At 49.3% G+C, this 17500-nt stretch overlaps 1 protein-coding gene across 1 annotated transcript in view; it reads left to right on the top strand.

Moving 5' to 3' along the window:
• Window positions 1–17500, top strand: part of adamts18 (ADAM metallopeptidase with thrombospondin type 1 motif, 18) — a gene marked incomplete at both ends in the record, with an annotated part of 58623 nt that overhangs the window by 17177 nt on the left and 23946 nt on the right. The window contains 7 exons of the mRNA XM_084437204.1: window positions 493–630; window positions 1812–1965; window positions 4274–4369; window positions 6574–6722; window positions 13753–13925; window positions 16482–16615; window positions 17390–17500. The exon at window positions 17390–17500 is cut by the window's right edge and continues 13 nt beyond it. Of these exons, the coding sequence (XP_084293330.1) occupies window positions 493–630; window positions 1812–1965; window positions 4274–4369; window positions 6574–6722; window positions 13753–13925; window positions 16482–16615; window positions 17390–17500 (955 nt within the window). The remainder of the gene's footprint in view (window positions 1–492; window positions 631–1811; window positions 1966–4273; window positions 4370–6573; window positions 6723–13752; window positions 13926–16481; window positions 16616–17389) is intronic.

Here is a 17500-nt window from a genome sequence, read left to right as displayed (position 1 = left end):
CGTTTCAGATTTTACGTCTTGGTAGGGCCTGGTGTCTGCCTGGCGTGCTCTCAACATAAACTGGAAACAACCGCTCGCTGTTCGCATGTCAGAATATCTGCAATGGGCTGCAGTTTAATCACTTTGGTCAAATTAATAGGAGGCATTTCCAGAATATTCCCGTTGTTCATTTAAAAGTATTGCTTTTCCAGGCCAAAAAACATCCATCATTGACAGAGAGATGTAATATGAAAACAGATGACATACTGTATAGTCTGAATGAGCAGACCTCAGCTGTGTACTGTACTGAGCAGTGAGGCCAGCTGTATATATATATATATATATATATATATATATATATATATATATAATATATAGCTCATCACACTTCTAGAAAACTGTTTGTTACAATCCCACAAATTTGAAACTAAAGCTATACATTAACTACTCCTCCACCCCCCCCTCCACCCCCCTCTCTCTCTCCCTCCTCCCTCCCTCCCTCCCTCCCTCCAGTTTTGGGATGGTCCATGATGGGGAGGGGAACCCGTGCCGTAAGGCCGAGGGGAACATCATGTCCCCGACCCTGGCTGGGAACAACGGTGTGTTCTCCTGGTCCACCTGCAGTCGCCAGTACCTCAGTCGCTTCCTGGGGTGAGATGCTCCCTGACTATACGCTCTTAAAAAAAACAGTGCTACAGTATATACACCCTTTCATGGAAGGTTCATATTCAAAACCACAACATCATTTTGGTTCATCTCAACATCTGCTATGCCACGACGACAACACTGTCTAGTTAGCTAACGTTAGCAGCGGTAGCTAGCTAGCTAGCTAACATTAAAATGACTAGCAGCTAGACCAGAGACTCCCAATGGCAGAACAGTTATGTAAATAATAAGGTCCCAAAGTTATTTTAGACATTTTGTAAAAGTGTTTGGTTTGCTAGCGTTTGCAGATTGACACACTGGAAGTTTACTTGGACCAAGTCGTTGCCCTACTGCCGGAAAATTCCATTGAAAGGGTTTATAGAACCATCTGTAACAGTAGAACATCCCTCTGCAAAAAGGTTCCACATAGAACCCTACAGTTCCATAAAAACCCTTTCAGGTCCATAAGGTGCTGCTTGGAACTCTTAAGGGTTGTTTCTGATCTGGAACACATTCTTTCCGACCAGTGTTGCCAAATCCTCTGTAAAAGAAGTAGCTGTTGGCTCTACCAAAAGTAACTAGAATTTGCTAGATGACGTAATCAGCTAATTAGCATAATATGCAATTCTGAAAGAGGAAAAATTAATAGAAAAGGCTGGCCAGGTAGTTTACAAACTAACTAATAACGTATTTACAAACATATTTTTTTGTTGCCATATAACTTTAACGTGAGGAGGAGGAGACGGCAGCCCTCGCTGTACTCGGCTCTCGTGAGCTCGGTTGTAATGTGAACCAGGAAGCAGGATGTGTTAGATGCTTTCGCAGAGCTCTGTCAGCACAATCATTCCCCAAATGATCAGAAAAACTTGCTAGATTTGTCGCTTGTTACTTTTGACTAATGAAGTCGCCAAGGGGGCCTGGAAAGTCACCAGGTATAGCGACAAAACACTGTTCCTGACCGACCTGAAAGGGATTCTTTGTGGAACCTTTTTTCAGAGGGTTCTTCTACTTTGAGGTTTCACTGAAATGTAAAGTGCACACACAAATAGTAAAGTGCACACACAAATAAAAGCTATTATTATTATTATTATTACTGCCACAAATGGCTATATATCACATGAGTGTAAGTTCTTGCCGTAACACCCTTCTTGCTGTAACATCCGGGGTGTCTTTGTTTTATCTCCCAGGACGGCCCAGGCATCCTGCTTGGTGGATGAGCCCCGGCAGGTAGGCCAGTATAAGTACCCTGAGCAGCTCCCAGGTCAGCTGTACGATGCAGACACGCAGTGCAAGTGGCAGTTCGGCTCCAAGGCCAAACTCTGCAATCTGGATTTTGTCAAGGTACTGTGCCCTCTTCGACACACAACAATCCCATACGATTTGATAGGGGTAGGGGGAGGCTGGGTTGATAGGGGTAGGGGGAGGCTGATAGGGTGAAGGGGAGGCTGGGTTTATAGGGGTAGGGGGAGGCTGATAGGGGTAGGGGGAGGCTGGGTTGATAGGGTGAGGGTGAGGCTGGGTTGATAGGGTGAGGGGGAGGCTGGGTTGATAGGGTGAGGGTGAGGCTGGGTTGATAGGGTGAGGGGGAGGCTGGGTTGATAGGTTGAGGGGGAGGCTGGGTTGATAGGGGGAGAGTGATAGGGTGAGGGGGAGGGTGATAGGGTGAGGGGGAGGCTGGTTTAATAGGGGGAGAGTGATAGGGTGAGGGGAAGGCTGGGTTGATAGGGGTAGGAGGAGGGTGATAGGGTGAGGGACAGGCTGGGTTGATAGGGGGTGAGGGACAGGCTGGGTTGATAGGGGGTGGGGGAGGCTGATAGGGTGGTGGGAAGGCTGGTTTTATAGGGTGAGGGAGAGGCTGGGTTGATAGGGGGTGAGAGGGAGGCTGGTTTGATACGGTGAGGGGGAGGCTGGGTTGATAGGGGTAGGGGGAGGGTGATAGGGTGAGGGAGAGGCTGGGTTGATAGGGGGTGAGAGGGAGGCTGGGTTGATAGGGTGAAGAGGAACGTGCCCTCAGGCCGTGGTGAATAAATGGGGTTAATTTGCATGTTCATTGTGGAGACTAACTATTCAACATTACAAACAACCATATTTAACCTCCCATTAACTGAACCCACCTAGAGGCTAAACTGACCTGAACAGAGCTCTAATGATGCAAGCCTCTATAAATCCCTGTTAGACGAACATTGACCAATGGGCATTCACATGCAAATCAGGCTTGAATTGACAGGAGGTCGTGGGGAATTCTGGGAAATCACCCTGGCCAGGGTGTGTAGGATTAGTGCTCATGGTATAGCCAGCTCCATTGTACATCCACCAATAATGTATTCTGCCGTTTGTATACACTGAACCTAGCCTTGCTGCCCAACATCTCCTCCTCACCATAGACCTCCACAGCAGATGTACTCCACATGTTAATTAACAAAGCCTTTTTGTCCCTGCCGGGCCTCTGTAGCTAACTGTTTCACACGGAGTAAAGGGGGAGTGGAACTAATTAGCCGTGTTCGTGTTGGCCTGGTCTTGGTGGGTAAATGGAAGGGGGGGATTGGAGAGGGGGACACCATCTCTCTCTCTCTCTCTTTTTCTCTCTCTCTCTCTCTCTCTCTCTCTCCTCTCTCTCTCTCTCCCTCTCTCTCCTCTTTCTCTCTCTCTCTCTCCTCTTTCTCTCGCTCTCTCAGCCAGATGCAGTCGGGCGTCGTGCCACAGTGGCACAGCTCCATCCTGGCTGGCACGCCACCCCTACCCCTCTCCTCTCCATCCTGGCACTCTACGCATACCCCTTGTCTCCCTGCTCTCACCAGGGGAAAATAAAAGATACGATAATAGCGTGGCTGATTGGGAGAGAACAGTGATGAGGTCTGACAGGGCTGTTTGCTGGAGGGGGTTATTGTTTGGGACCATGGGGGTTGGTTATGCGGTTGAATGGCGGAGTTATACTAGATGGAGGCATCGGGCACATCAGACAGTTGGTGTGAGACACCAAACACAGGACGCCACATTCTGGTTCAAAGACCGCTGGTCGTTTTATCTGGCGGGATTTAATCCTGATGTACCAATCAACAGGGTAAAACCACATGTGTGTTTGTGATGCTCCATACGCAATGCTTGGGTGATACGTCCTCAGCATGTACAGGGACATTAGGGTACCGATACCTAGAGGAGACAAATGTCAAAAAATATACTGGGGTTGGCCGAACTGCTCTCTGATGTATCTCAGCTACCTAGGTCCGACAGGACCGACAGCAGTAATCCAGCTAGATACGAGCATAACTAGCCGATTCAATCATAGCTAGCTAGCTGAATCAATCCTTCTCAGCATGCTAGCGATTACGCTATAGCTAAAGATAACTAGCCATGGATGTATTAAACATGGCGAAGTAGCCTACCCCACCTATATGTGCTTGTCTGGTCTATCTGGCAATGTTAAAGTGAAAAATAATGAGTGGATCTGCCCCTTGATTCAGATCCGCTCCAACATGGGTTCTTCCTTGGTCCGCGCTACACCGTGACTCTACACTAGCAAAAGAGCTCCAAAACTGATGAGCTTTGTAAAGATTTTGTAATTGGTGACCTTCCAGTGCGTATTATTGTCAGAAAGAGACATACACTGTAGTTGGTCACCTTCTAACAGCGTGGTGTTCGTCATCTACAGGACATCTGCAAGTCTCTATGGTGCCATCGGACAGGGCACAGGTGTGAGACCAAGTTCATGCCAGCTGCCGAGGGCACCAGCTGTGGGACTGACATGGTGAGTGAGATTCCATATACATATTAATTATTAATAGACATATGAATTATTAATTGATTGATTTATTGGCTGGTTGATTGATTGTTTCTATATAAGAATAGTACTATTAATAATAATAATAATAATAATAACAATAACAACTATTATCACATATATATAATATAATATAATAACAATAACAACTATATTATTATTATTATTATTATTTTATTTTAGAGCAATGAATACAATCTACACAGCAAGAAACGTGAAGAAAAAAAAAAGAGAGAAACGTGCTAAAATCAAGTCAATATAATTACACATTTGGGCAAGAACAGCTCGTGGTAAAGACCCCTGAGATTTTCTGTTTAAAACTGGATAAGGACATTAGGGAAACCAGTTTGAGACGAGTCTGTAGGTCATTCCAAGACCAAGGGACGAAATAAAAGACATTTTTCCAGTCTCAGTCCTCACAGAAGGCACCTGAACACACAACCACGTTGGATCTGAGGTTGTAGGAGTAGTGAGCAGGTACAAACCTAGAACCCATGTTCAGGGGTAACTTGCCTAATATGGCCTTGTACATTAAAATATACCAATGCTGCATCCGGCATATAGCAAGTGAGAATCATCCAACCTGATTGTACAGAGTCCTGTAGGCTGAGTTAATACAATTCTGCTCCAGTTGGACACACACGCACGCACGCACGCACGCACGCACACACACACACACACACACACACGTTTTGAATTACAGTAAATTATGCTTTTACCAGGGTTTGAAGAGTTAAATTACCTCAGAACGTGTGTGTTCTATTGTGTGTGTATATCTTAGCTTATCATTGAGCCCCCCAATAGTGTTGTGGTGTGGTTGTGTATTACTTGTGTGTTCCCAAGCGTGCTTCTTTTTTTTTTTTTACCATACAGTAGTTGTGTGTGTGTGTGTGTGTGTGTGTTTGGAAGACATACAGGCTTAGGCAAGTGCACACACACATCTGCAAACACTTCCAAATAAGCAGGTTCATCCACAAGGATGGGTGAACCACACACACACACACACACACACACACACACACACACACACACACACACACACACACACACACACACACACACACACACACACACAAACCTGCAGGAGCATTGTGTCCATTGTTAAATGTCCCATAAGGACACAAGGCTTCTATTCTTTTTTTTCCGCTGTGAAAGACGATATTGAGCGAGAGAGAAAGGTGGTGATATGTGTGAGCATGCGGATTTGGCTCCGATGGGGCGAGATCTCCAGGTGTGGTGCAGTCTGTGTGTGTGTGTGTGTGTGTGTGTTTGTTTGGCTCGTGCTCCAGGTCCAGGTGTGGTGCTGGGCCAGGATCCAGACCAGGAACCAGTGGAAGTGGGGGGCGGGGCCGGGTCAGCACCACCTCACCTCAGATACTAACGCTGCTTCCCTCCCTCCCTTCCTCCCTCCATCCCTCCCTCTGCCCACTCTATACCCCCTCCATCCCTCCCTCCATCCCTCCCTCTGCCCACTCTATACCCACTCCATCCCTCCCTCCATCCCTCCCTCTGCCCACTCTATACCCCCTCCATCCTTCCCTCCATCCCTCCCTCTGCCCACTCTATACCCCCTCCATCCCTCCCTCCCTCTGCCCACTCTATACCCTCTCCATTCCTCCCTCCATCCCTCCCTCTGCCCACTCTATACCCACTCCATCCCTCCCTCCATCCCTCCCTCTGCCCACTCTATACCCCCTCCATCCTTCCCTCCATCCCTCCCTCTGCCCACTCTATACCCCCTCCATCCCTCCCTCCCTCTGCCCACTCTATACCCTCTCCATCCCTCCCTCCATCCCTCCCTCTGCCCACTCTATACCCCCTCCATCCCTCCCTTCCTCTACATCACTCTGTCTGTCTCTCTCTCTCTTCCTGCCCCTCCTCACCTTATCTTTTTACCTGTCCAACTTCCTCCTCCCTCTCTCTCTCTCTGTCTCTCTCTCTCTGTCTCTCTCTCCCTGTCTCTCTCTCCCTGTCTCTCTCTGTCCCTCTCTCTCTCTCTCTGCCCCCCCTCTCTGTGTTTCTCTCTCTCTCTGTCTCGCTCCCTATGTCTCTCTGTCGCTTGCTCTCTCTCTCGCTCTCTCTCTATCTCTCTCTCCCTCCCTCTTCTTCTGTTTCTATCTGTCTATCTTCTTGTCTTTCCTACCCTCTATCTGCCCCCCCTCGTGCTCCAGTGGTGTCGTAGGGGCCAGTGTGTGCAGCATGGGGACCAGGGCCCCCGAGCGGTCAACGGTCAGTGGTCAGGATGGTCAGAGTGGTCCGACTGTTCCCGGACGTGTGGGGGAGGAGTCATGTACAGGGAGCGCACCTGCACCAACCCCAGGTAAAAAAACAACAACACACGCACACACACACATGCACACGCGCACACACACACACACGCACGCACACACACACATGCATGCAATCATCTGTCAGAATTCCTATGATGTACGAACATCTGAGAGTATGGCCAGCCAGCTGTCAGCCGGTTAATCTCCCTCATCAATCAGTCAGACAGACAGGCAATCAGTCAGTCAGCCAACCAGCCAGCCAACCAACCAACCAACCAGCCAGCCAGCCAGCCAGTCAGTCAGTCAGTCAGTCAGTCAGTCAGTCAGTCAGTCAGTCAGTCAGTCATCAGCCAGTCAGTCACTCAGTCAGCCAGTCAGTCAGTCAGTCAGCCAGTCAGTCAGTCAGTCAGTCAGTCAGTCAGTCAGTCAGTCAGTCAGTCAGTCAGTCAGTCAGTCAGTCACTCAGTCACTCAGTCAGCCAGTCAGTCAGTCAGTCAGTCAGTCAGTCAGTCAGTCAGTCAGTCAGTCAGTCAGTCAGTCAGCAGATACTACTCAGTAGGCTACTGTAGAATACCTAGATCCTTTGGCCATAGCCTTTTGTTGCCTAGCCCACAGTATACAGCAGGCAGGGCCGGTCTGGGTGAATATTTCATGCCGGGAAATGTAGCCCCAGTCAGGCCACGAGCCGAGCCGACGTACTACACCACTGTGGTATATGCCTAAACCTTTTAGGCCTTATCTTATTGCTATGTTGCTTTGGTCGTTACCTGCCTGTACAAGGAAGGATGGTAGGAAGGAAGGAAGGAAGAATGGAAGGAAAGAAGGAAGGAAGGATGGAAGGAATGAAGGAAGAATGGAAGGAAGGAAGGAAGGAAAGAAGGAAAGAATGAAGGAAGGAAGGAAGGGAGGAAGGAAGGAAGGAAGGAAGGAAGGAAGGAAGGAAGGAAGGAAGGAAGGGAGGGAGGGATGAAGGGAGGGATCAAGGGAGGGAGGGAGGAGCTCAACGGCAGCCAGATTGGATCTGCCCTTTGAACTGTGGATTAATGAGAGATTAAGAGACAGGGTGCGAGGGAGTACGCGTGTCTAGGAGACAGAGAGGGACTTAGACAACAAGAGGCTTGGGAATGACAGACAGGTGGCTTAGCTGAGAGCGAGGTAGCTAGCAGCTACAGCAGGAGCTGTGTCAGCCTCAGGCTCCGGCCAGGGATGGAGTCACTCTGGGATCAGACGGCTGGATCCCATCCAAAGCCATTCAGGGCTGGGCCCTGTACTACGAAACAGGATTACAGGGTTAGCGCGATAACTTCAGGTTCAAGTCTGGTTTATCTGTATCACGAAGGTGGATCACTTTTCACCGTGCTATGTCGCCATTGTAGTTTAAGATACCGAGCTAACTTGCTCCGGGGCAGATTAAGTTCGAGATTATGGATTAAAATATATGAACCACTGCCCGCTGACCAATCAATTTACTTGGGAAAAGGCATATGGACGTTAAGATCTAGGCCCGTAGCCAGCCTTGTGGAAGGTGGGGTTAGTTTTTTTTCAGAAAGTGGACCTAATCTCAGTTTTGAATTTAATTGTTGTTGACGGGGGGGGGGGGGAGTGCTGGGGGATGTTTTTGATTGTTGGGCGACTTGTTGACAGGGGGGGGGGGGGGGCTGACAGATAGTTTTTATTCTTTTCTGGACCTTTCGTCCTGAATTCTGGACCTTTGGTTGTGAGGGAGGGTTCGTTCGATCCCCCCGATCCCCCCCGGTTTGTAAAATAATTTTTACAAACCAACAAAACCCTCTTTGGCTTTCCCCGATATCATACGGAAAATTGCAGAATGACAGCTGCTTGAGACATATTTTGCCTTGTGCATTTACAGTCCCGTAGACTGTAGGCTATTTACTGGCTTGCGTTTTATTAGTCTACCTGCAGTTTCGTGTAGGCTGTGGGTGATGCGGAGAACCAAGTAAAAACACTCATTTTTTATTCAATTTTCAAGTCTTTAATGTTAATTTATTAGACTAGCCTCCCGTTCCTCGGAACAAAGAGAAGTACAGTAGGCTACATTTTAATTGAATTGTGATAGCACCAATGCCTGACAATCAATTGCGTTATAGGCCTACTGAAATAGGCTACTTTTTTCCCGTAGGCTTATAGCCTACTCCACCTCAAGCTTCACTTTTTCCATCATAATAGCCTGTTTTATCTCTAGTTCCTATTGTATAGAGACATCACATTGTCTACTCCAACCTGAAACTATTAAGAACTATAGCCTATATTTGCTTTATTTAAGCATCCCTTGCCAGTCTCACAGGGTTGCAGCTGAAATAATATGATATATAGATATAGGTTACAATTGCTTTACACGCCATAAGAATAGGCAGCCCAATGATCTAGCCTACTTGTGTTCATGAGGAGGATAATGATAAAACGTAGGCAGTCGGCAGTATTTTTCCAGCTTTCCTTCACCGCGGTAAAGATAGCATGACATTTGATATGCGTGATATTCGTTTGACATTCACGGTCAAACACGAGGCCAAATTTCAGGTCCGATTCGCGGCACAATGAAGTTGGCTACTGACTCACAGTTTCCGATTGAAATTTTCCAGTCCACCTTAAAAATGCCATAACGCCACATTAGATCAGGTACAGATCAAAAACCACATGATTTACACCTGTCAAACCTGCACTAGATTATCAAGTAGACTCCAAAGAATCATCAAAACACAGTTTCAGATTTGTGAAACCTTTATCCTTTTTGTGAAAGCCAGAAAAAGGGTGATTTCACTCTTTTTTCCCCATCTAGACCACATTAGACCAGGTCCAGATCAAAAACCACATGACTTACACCTGTCAGACCTGCACTAGATTATCAAGTAGTTTACTCGAGTGAGCTAGCAAAAAGTTATCCTGGATATGTTATGAGCTAGCTTGGTATTACAGGGCCCTGCTCTGTTTGCATTAAAGATAGAATAGAGTCCTTCTCCAAACTCTCAGCATCTCAGGGAAACCGTTAAACTGCTCTGCAGTATCAATCAATATAATATGTTGGTCACAGCAATCAGTAGGCAATCAATAAATCGAGAACGAGCGAGAGAGAGTGCGTGCGTGTGTGTGTGTGTGTGTGTGTGTGTGTGTGTGTGTGTGTGTGTGTGCGTGCGTGCGTCCTCTCCTCCTGACCGTCCCCGGAGACGTCAGAGCTCCTCATATGGCGGTCGTACTGCGCCGTGATTGGCCGACTGCGCAGGGCTGCGGGGGCGGCGTCCAGGTGAGCCGTCATGTCAGGTTGACGTCTCTTCCCGTCGGAGAGACGTCCCGGCAGCGGCGCGCCATTAATCTGCGTTGGCGTCTTAAACTGCGCTGATGTTGCGAATCGGCAGGTCGGTGGAAAGAGCTGGATGGTAGTGACTCATCGCGGTACCGCTGCTAGAACAATAGCGTCGACTGTCTGTCTGGAGAGCCGCTGAGTCGTCTTACCCCTGGGGATTTGGAGTCGTGGTTTGAACGTAATGAGGTTCAGTTTGGTTAGCAGCCTAAAATGTGAAGAGTTCCCTCACCTCCTGAGGTAATACCTAGACGTTAGCTCAGCGGGAGACCGCAGATGACCCAGATTTGAACAGGCGGTGAGACGAAGCAGTATAGAAAAGAGATATATGACCTAAAAGTTGACTCGAATGGAGACAGCTCAGACGAGACAATCTGTGCTATGAATAAAATCTGCTAGCATCCAGGTATGCATGAGAATAGGAATGTTTTTTTTTTCTCTCAATCTGCAGATTATTTTGGCATGCCCCTCCGTTGCTTTAATCTGGGGTTCAGAGGATGGATTACCTAACCTGACATGCCAGATGGGTTCGTTTCACACAACCATTCGGGACGGTCTGTTGGTCAGTTGTTTGGAAAAGGGCAGGAACTACAGAATACAGGCAGGTGATTGGATGAACCATCTGTCTATCATCACCATCCATTACAGGCCTGTCTTCAAGCCAGTCAGGAGAAGAGCGAAATCATCTTTTCCACCGAGAAAAGCCTTTAGTGCCGTTCTTTGCTCTTCTTTCCATGAAGAGACACTCTCCGGTTCAGATACAACTGATGCTGTAGCACCATCTACGCCAACGTCTTCTTTAGCAGCCGCCATTGTTCTCCAACGATCGGTTGCTTCTCATACCGTAACCACGCCCGTAGCTGCCAGAAGTTCCTCGTCACAGGACGCTGAACTCAGTTTGGGGACAAGTGGATTTCTAGTGAGCGTGTCCAGACTGATGTGCGTAGAGAAACAGAATGTGAGCTGGTGAGATGAGGATGGTTTGACGAGACTGTGGATTACCCTTAATCCCACCCTCGTTTAGTCTCTCAGACTCACGCTTGTTTCGGTTACAGATGAGGAAAGAGGGCATCCTCTCCTTAAAATCCCATTATGAAGGTACAGTATATATACAGTGATATGTACAGTAATTTACTCTATACCAGTCAAGTGTCAGTAACATGGCCTGATGGTAAATGGACTGCACTTATATAGCGCTTTTCCACCTTAGCGGCACTCAAAGCGCTTTACAATGGCCTCTCATTCACCCATTCACACACATTCACACACCAATGGCGGTAGCTGCCATGCAAGGTGCTAACCTGCACATTGGGAGCAATTTGGGGTTAGGTGTCTTGCTCAAGGACACTTCGACATGTGGACAGTCGGAGCTGGGATTCGAACCACTGACCCTTCGATCATTGAACGACCCACTCTACCAACTGAGCTACAGCCGACCCGCATGATGACAGCCTGTGATCTTGACCACCCCTCCTCCCCACCGTACCCAGCGGTAGGGGAGATGGTCAGGTCAGATAGCCCGACCGGGACTGCCTCTGACGGGCTGGTAAACCTGCTCTATTGGGGTCGAGACCATGGAGAGAAATCCTGGAAGAGCTACAGGTGAGAGCCCAGCAGTGCGAGCGGCCTATCAGGTTACAGATACCCGGGGTTGACACCAGCAGGGAGGTCCGGGGGTCCGCAGAGGTCAGTATAAAGGACTGTGTGTGTGTGTGTGTGTGTGTGTGTGTGTGAGAGAGGGAGATAGGGGGATGATGATAGCCCCCGGGTGAAGAAAGGAAGGATGAATAGAGAGGGAGAGAGAGAGACGGGGGGGGGGTATTGGAGACTACAGAGAGACAGGGAGGAGAAGGGCGGGGCCTAAGACGACGAGACAGACAGCCTGACCTCTGGGACGACCCCAGCCCAGTGCCCTGGCAGGTTTAGCCTTCGTCTGGGACGCTGTACCCTGGATCTGCTCGGAGGGAACCAGAAAAACACCAACGTGAACTTGGCGCGCTTTGCACTCTGCTTCGATCCAAATAGAATAGACTAGCACAGAGTCGTTCTTTAACGCAGTAGAAATGCCTCCACGTCCTCAGACAACACGGAGATACCGACTTCTGGATCGTTCTGACTCTGCTGCGTGTCTCCTCCAGGAATGGGTGAAGCCACCGTGTGTGTGTGTGTGCGTGTGTGTGTGTGTGTGTGTAGCGTGTCCTGGTCTGGGTGAATGGGTGGTCTCCGCAGGTCCCGTTGTGATTCCTGGCTGGTCTGACCAAGAGACCAGAGCTCCTCAGTTCCCCAGCGCCAGCTCCCCTGCTGTCTCCGTACTAAGCGCTCTAACATGTGTGTCTCCATGTCTCAACGCTAATAGGATCATCCCAGGGACCCAGCGGGGACGAATCCCGCCACCTGAACACTCAGACACCTTTAATAGAGGCTCCTCTGTTCTGTTAGCTCTGGGAGGCATTGCACAGGGAGATGTCATTCACTTTGCCGAAAACATATCATCCCCTCGCCTAACCCTAGCTGATCTAGGAGGCTTGCAAACCCTTGGAGAAATGATACAAAGAAAGGGCATTCACGCTCGCAAAGGTTCATCTTACTGGAGGTCATTAATCCTGTGAATCAACACCCAGAATTCCCTTTAAGCTTTCCGCACATCCCCGCTGACAACGTGATAAACATTGAATCTGTGTGTGCCGCTTTGGTGTTGAACATTGTAAATTAGCGCCAGTCAGTTTTCTCTGTGGGTGGCTGCTCAGGAATCGCTGGTATGAGTTGTTGGGCCGCCCCACAAACTCAACAGGGGCTGGGATGGCATTCTGTGTTGGTTTAGACAGTAAGGGTGCCAGAGACTTGTCACCAGTGAGCGTGAGTGTTTTATCTTATTTGATGAAACATTAAGCTGAGCTATTTACTAATGGGCATTTTCTAAGGCATTCGAGATGACTGGAATTCATGGAGGTCTTTAGCTACCTCTTAACGAAACACACTCTCACCCCCCACCCCCCCCCACCCCCCTCCACCCCCCACACACACACACACACAGACGCACACACACACTCACACACAGACGCACACACACGCACGCACACACACACCCACACACTCCCCCACACACTAGTCCCCAGCAGGAAGAGTCTAGCAGAGTGTAATTTGCTCTGTGGTTAGGTAACGGAGGGCGCTCGGCTCAGACGTGGGCTGGGCTGCCCGGTGCACGCTGGAGGCTCACAGCAGGGGCATGCGGGTAGTGTAGTTTCACCCCAAAAACACACACAGGCCTGCTCTCTTCATGTGGCTGGAAGAGAGATACCTGTGGTCTCTGCTGTGAAGGCAGCTGGCAGTCTCCTCTCCCCTCTCTCTCCTACTCTGAGATCTCCCTCTGCTTGGTCTCTCCCTCTCAGATCTGCTTATCTCTCTCTGTTTCTTTCTCTGGCTGTTCCCTCTGGCACAAACTTTGTCACATCGGAGCCAACGTCAGAAAAGCTTATTGCAGAAGTATAAATGCAGCTCCTGAAATATCTCTTGCATGAGGTCCCTGAAGAGCATGAGGAGCCAGGGGGGTGGACAGCGATCCGTGACGAGGAGGAAAACAGTTTATATACACGATGCAACCATTCTAGGTGCCGATATTCTAGGTGTGACGCCGTTTTTGGAGAGGGCCTCCATGTGATAACAGCCGGTTGTCCTCCTCCCTCCCCGCCTCCCTCTCTCCCCCCCCCCCCCCCCCCCCTCCAGGCCGCAGCACAATGGGCTGTTCTGCCTGGGTCCAGGTCCAGGCCGCAGCACAATGGGCTGTTCTGCCTGGGTCCAGGTCGTGTGAACCAGCTCTGCAACACGCGGCCCTGCCCCCCCGGCGCCGTGGGCTTCCGGGAGCAGCAATGTGCGGAGTACAACAGCAAGCCCTTCAGAGGATGGTACTACAAGTGGAGGCCCTACACCAAAGTAGAAGGTACGGCAAGGGGCTCTCCCTCAGCCCTCGGGGGGTGAGGGGGTGGGGGGTGGGACAGTTCACTTTAATATCATTACCGCGTGTTTTTTTATTAAACAAAGAGTTCAGAACCAGCCCGGCGTTGGGATGCGTCAGTGTTCTGGACGATGTGTGTGTGCGCGCACGCGTGTGTGTGTGTGTTCAGTTCAACACCACCTTTCTTTTCTGCATGTTCGACCCCCTAGGGGACGTTTTACAGCACACCCCACAGCGTGGGAGGAAGTTCATAAAGTAAGAGGTGCACTAAAATGGAGTTAAGCTATGCTGCCCCAGCTCGTTAAAAGGTGCACGTAATTAGCATTGCAGATGAATCCGTACAGGGGTTTAGTTCTGTTAGCACTCGCACAGCTCTAATGCCTTCTCTCCTTTCACTAGACACACACTGGAGTGTTTTAACAGAAAAAAACTACACTGATGTAGTGTGTGTGTGTGTGTGTGTGTGTGTGTGTGTGTGTGTGTGTGTGCAGCCTGCAGCCTGCAGGTAGATCAGTCTAATGTACACTAGCGACTAGAGGCATGCAGCCACCTGAACACACTCACCGAGCAGGCAGAGATCACAAAGGACAGCCTCAGGGAAGGATTTACCTGAGAGAGAGAGAGAGAGAGAGAGAGAGAGAGAGAGAGAGACTGTTTCTGTGTGTGTGTGTGAGAGAGAGTGTGCATGTGTGTGTAAGAGAGAGTGTGCATGTGTGTGTGTGTGTGTGTGTGTGTGTGTGTGAGAGAGAGAGAGAATAGAGAGAGAGAAAGAGAGAGAGAGAGAGAGACTGTGTTTGTGTGTGTGTGTCTGTGTGTGAGAGTGAGAGAGGAGAGTGTGCATGTGTGTGTGTGTGTATGTGTGTGTGTGAGAGAGAGAGTGTGCATGTGTGTGTGAGAGAGTGCATGTGTGTGTGTGTGTGTGTGTGTGTGTGTGTGAGAGAGAGAGAATGTGTGTGTGTGTGTGTGAACGTGCATGTGTGTGAGTGTGCATGTGTGTGTTGTGAAAGAGGTAGTGAAGTGTTTTGTCTCGCCAGTACTTGTGTAGGAGTCTGATAAATGAGGATCCACAGAGCAGATCCTGACCAGTCTCCCAGGGACCAGGGCCAGCACTCTCTCACCTCACCATACTGCATGTCTCTCTGTCTGTCCCTCTCTCTCTCTCTCTCTCTCTCTCTCTCTCTCTCTCTCTCACTCTGTCCCTTTCTCTCTCTGTCCCTCTCTCTCTGTCTCTCTTTCCCTCTCTCTCCCCCCTCTCTCTTTCTCTCTCTCTCCTTCTCTCTCTCCTCCCTCTCTCCCTCTCTCTGTCCCTCTCTCTCTCTTTCCCTCTCTCTCTTTTTCCCTCTCTCTCTCTGTCTCTCTCTCCCTCTCTCTCCACCCTCTCTCTCCTCTCTCTCTCTGTCTCTCTCTCTCACCCTCTCCCCCTCTCTCCCTCTGTGTCTCTCTCGCTCTCCCCCCCTCTCTCTCTCTCTGTCTCTCGCTCCCCCCCCCCTCTCTCTCTCTGTCTCTCTCTCTCCCCCCCCCTCTCTCTCTCTGTCTCTCTCTCTCTGTCTCTCTGTCTCTCTGTCTCTCCCTCTCTCTCTCTCTCTCTCTCTATCTGTCTCTCTCTCTCTCTCTCTTCTCTCTCCACACCCCTGCTCTTTCCATACACAGGCCAGCATGTGAATGACGAGGCAAACCCTCGACGGCCAAGTCCAGCTATACCGAGAAACGAAGGCCCCACTGACCCCTTTATGACCTTTCTCTCACCCCTAACTAACCCCCGCCCCCCACTCAACCCCCCGGGAGTACTGACGCATGATGAGTACCAGATCCAATAAAACAAACAAACCAGTCAGTCGGTCCGAGCTGCCCGACGCCTCGGGAGGCGGATGCTGACTCACGCCGACACGACACATCCAGCATATCCCCCGCTGACCACAGCGCTCCGCCAGGAACACATGTATCAGGAACCCCAAACTGCGCCCAACGAGCAGGCTAGCACCGCGCACGGAGGCTGCCGCCATCGGTGTGTGAATCTATGTTTGAACGGATGAATGAGAGTAGTAGCAGAAAAAAATGAACGCACATCCAAGAGTGAGAAGTGACAGGTGCTCGACCCCAAAAATATATATAAGTGAAGAAAGAAGAGTCGGCACAGTGTTTCAGTAGCTCCCAAAGTGATTTAATAAAGCGCACTGTTTCAATAGCTACCCGAAGTGATTTAGGGTGCAATGGTTGCACCTGAAGAAGGTCGGTCGAAACATTGCTCTTTATTAAATCACTTTGCGAGCTCTTGAAGCAGTGTGCTTTATTAAATCACTTTGGGAGCTATTGAAGAAGTGTGCTTTATTAAATCACTTTGGGAGCTATTGAAGAAGTGTGCTTTATTAAATCACTTTGGGAGCTATTGAAACAGTGTGCAGTCCTGGGTGAATGAGAGGTCATTGGGAAAGTGCTTTGGATACAAGCGCTTATATAAGTGCAGTCCATTTACCATTTCCCATGACCTCCTCCATGCTGTCCTCAGCTGACGTCCTCTGTCCTCTGTCCCCCCCCCTGCAGACGAGGACACGTGTAAGCTGTACTGCATCGCCGAGGACTTTGACTTCTTCTTCGCCATGTCCAGTAAGGTGCAGGACGGCACTTCCTGCGTCCACTCCGACGGGAGGGGCGTGTGCGTCGAGGGGGTGTGTGAGGTGAGCGTTCGCTCGGGGGCGGGGACTCCCGAACCCTCCCCCCTCCCCACCCCCGTTTTGTTGTCTTCTCTTCACGACAGAATTACAAGCGTGGAAATCAACGAACCAACAAAATGGCTAAAAGAAAAACGCATGATAAGAAAAAGACAAACGTCGTCACCTTAAATCACTTTTTTGCATCTAGAGACAGAATGCAGTTTCTCTTTTCATTAAATTAAATTCCCCGTTACTCTTTCCTCACTGAAATACCTACGTCGGCGTTTTCTCTGCTCTGCACATTAAAACAAAATTGCAGGCATGGAAAGATTTGTTTTCTATATATATTTTTGTCTTCATTGCCCTGATTCCATTGCCATGCCCTGATGAAGGCCTGAGCGTCTAGGCATTAACCTGTGATAATATTTTTTTATTTTTTTATTTTTTTAATTAAACTTTTTCCCAGAACAAGAGTGCCTTGGCTCCTCTCTTTTTAGTCTAGCTGTTTACCTGTTTCTAAAGAGCACCTCGTTTTCTGTTATTACTATACATCCAACAGAAGCGCTCCCCACCACTGCTGTCTATATTTTTTTCTTCATATTTATTTATTTATTTGTATTGTTTTAAATGTTGTTTTCGCAGCAGTTTCTATGTCTCTACTGCTGTATTCTGTTGCCTGTGTTCACAGGCCGTTTGTGAAAAAGAGACTTGGGTTCCAATAATCTCCCATGTATGCATACAGGATGAATGATGGCCTGCGTGTGTGTGATGTGACATGTGATCCTCCTCTCCCGCCAGTCTGTGGGCTGTGACCAGCAGCTGGGCTCCAGGGCGGCGCTGGACGCCTGCGGGGTCTGCAAGGGAGACAACTCCACCTGCAAGTTCTTCAAGGGCCAGTATCTGCAGCAG

The sequence above is a fragment of the Borostomias antarcticus genome (genome assembly GCF_949987555.1).
Source record: "Borostomias antarcticus genome assembly, chromosome: 4".
NCBI classification, from domain to species: Eukaryota; Metazoa; Chordata; class Actinopteri; order Stomiiformes; family Stomiidae; genus Borostomias; species Borostomias antarcticus.
Note: the sequence above shows the minus strand (reverse complement) of the source record. Positions and strands in the feature narration are given on the sequence as shown.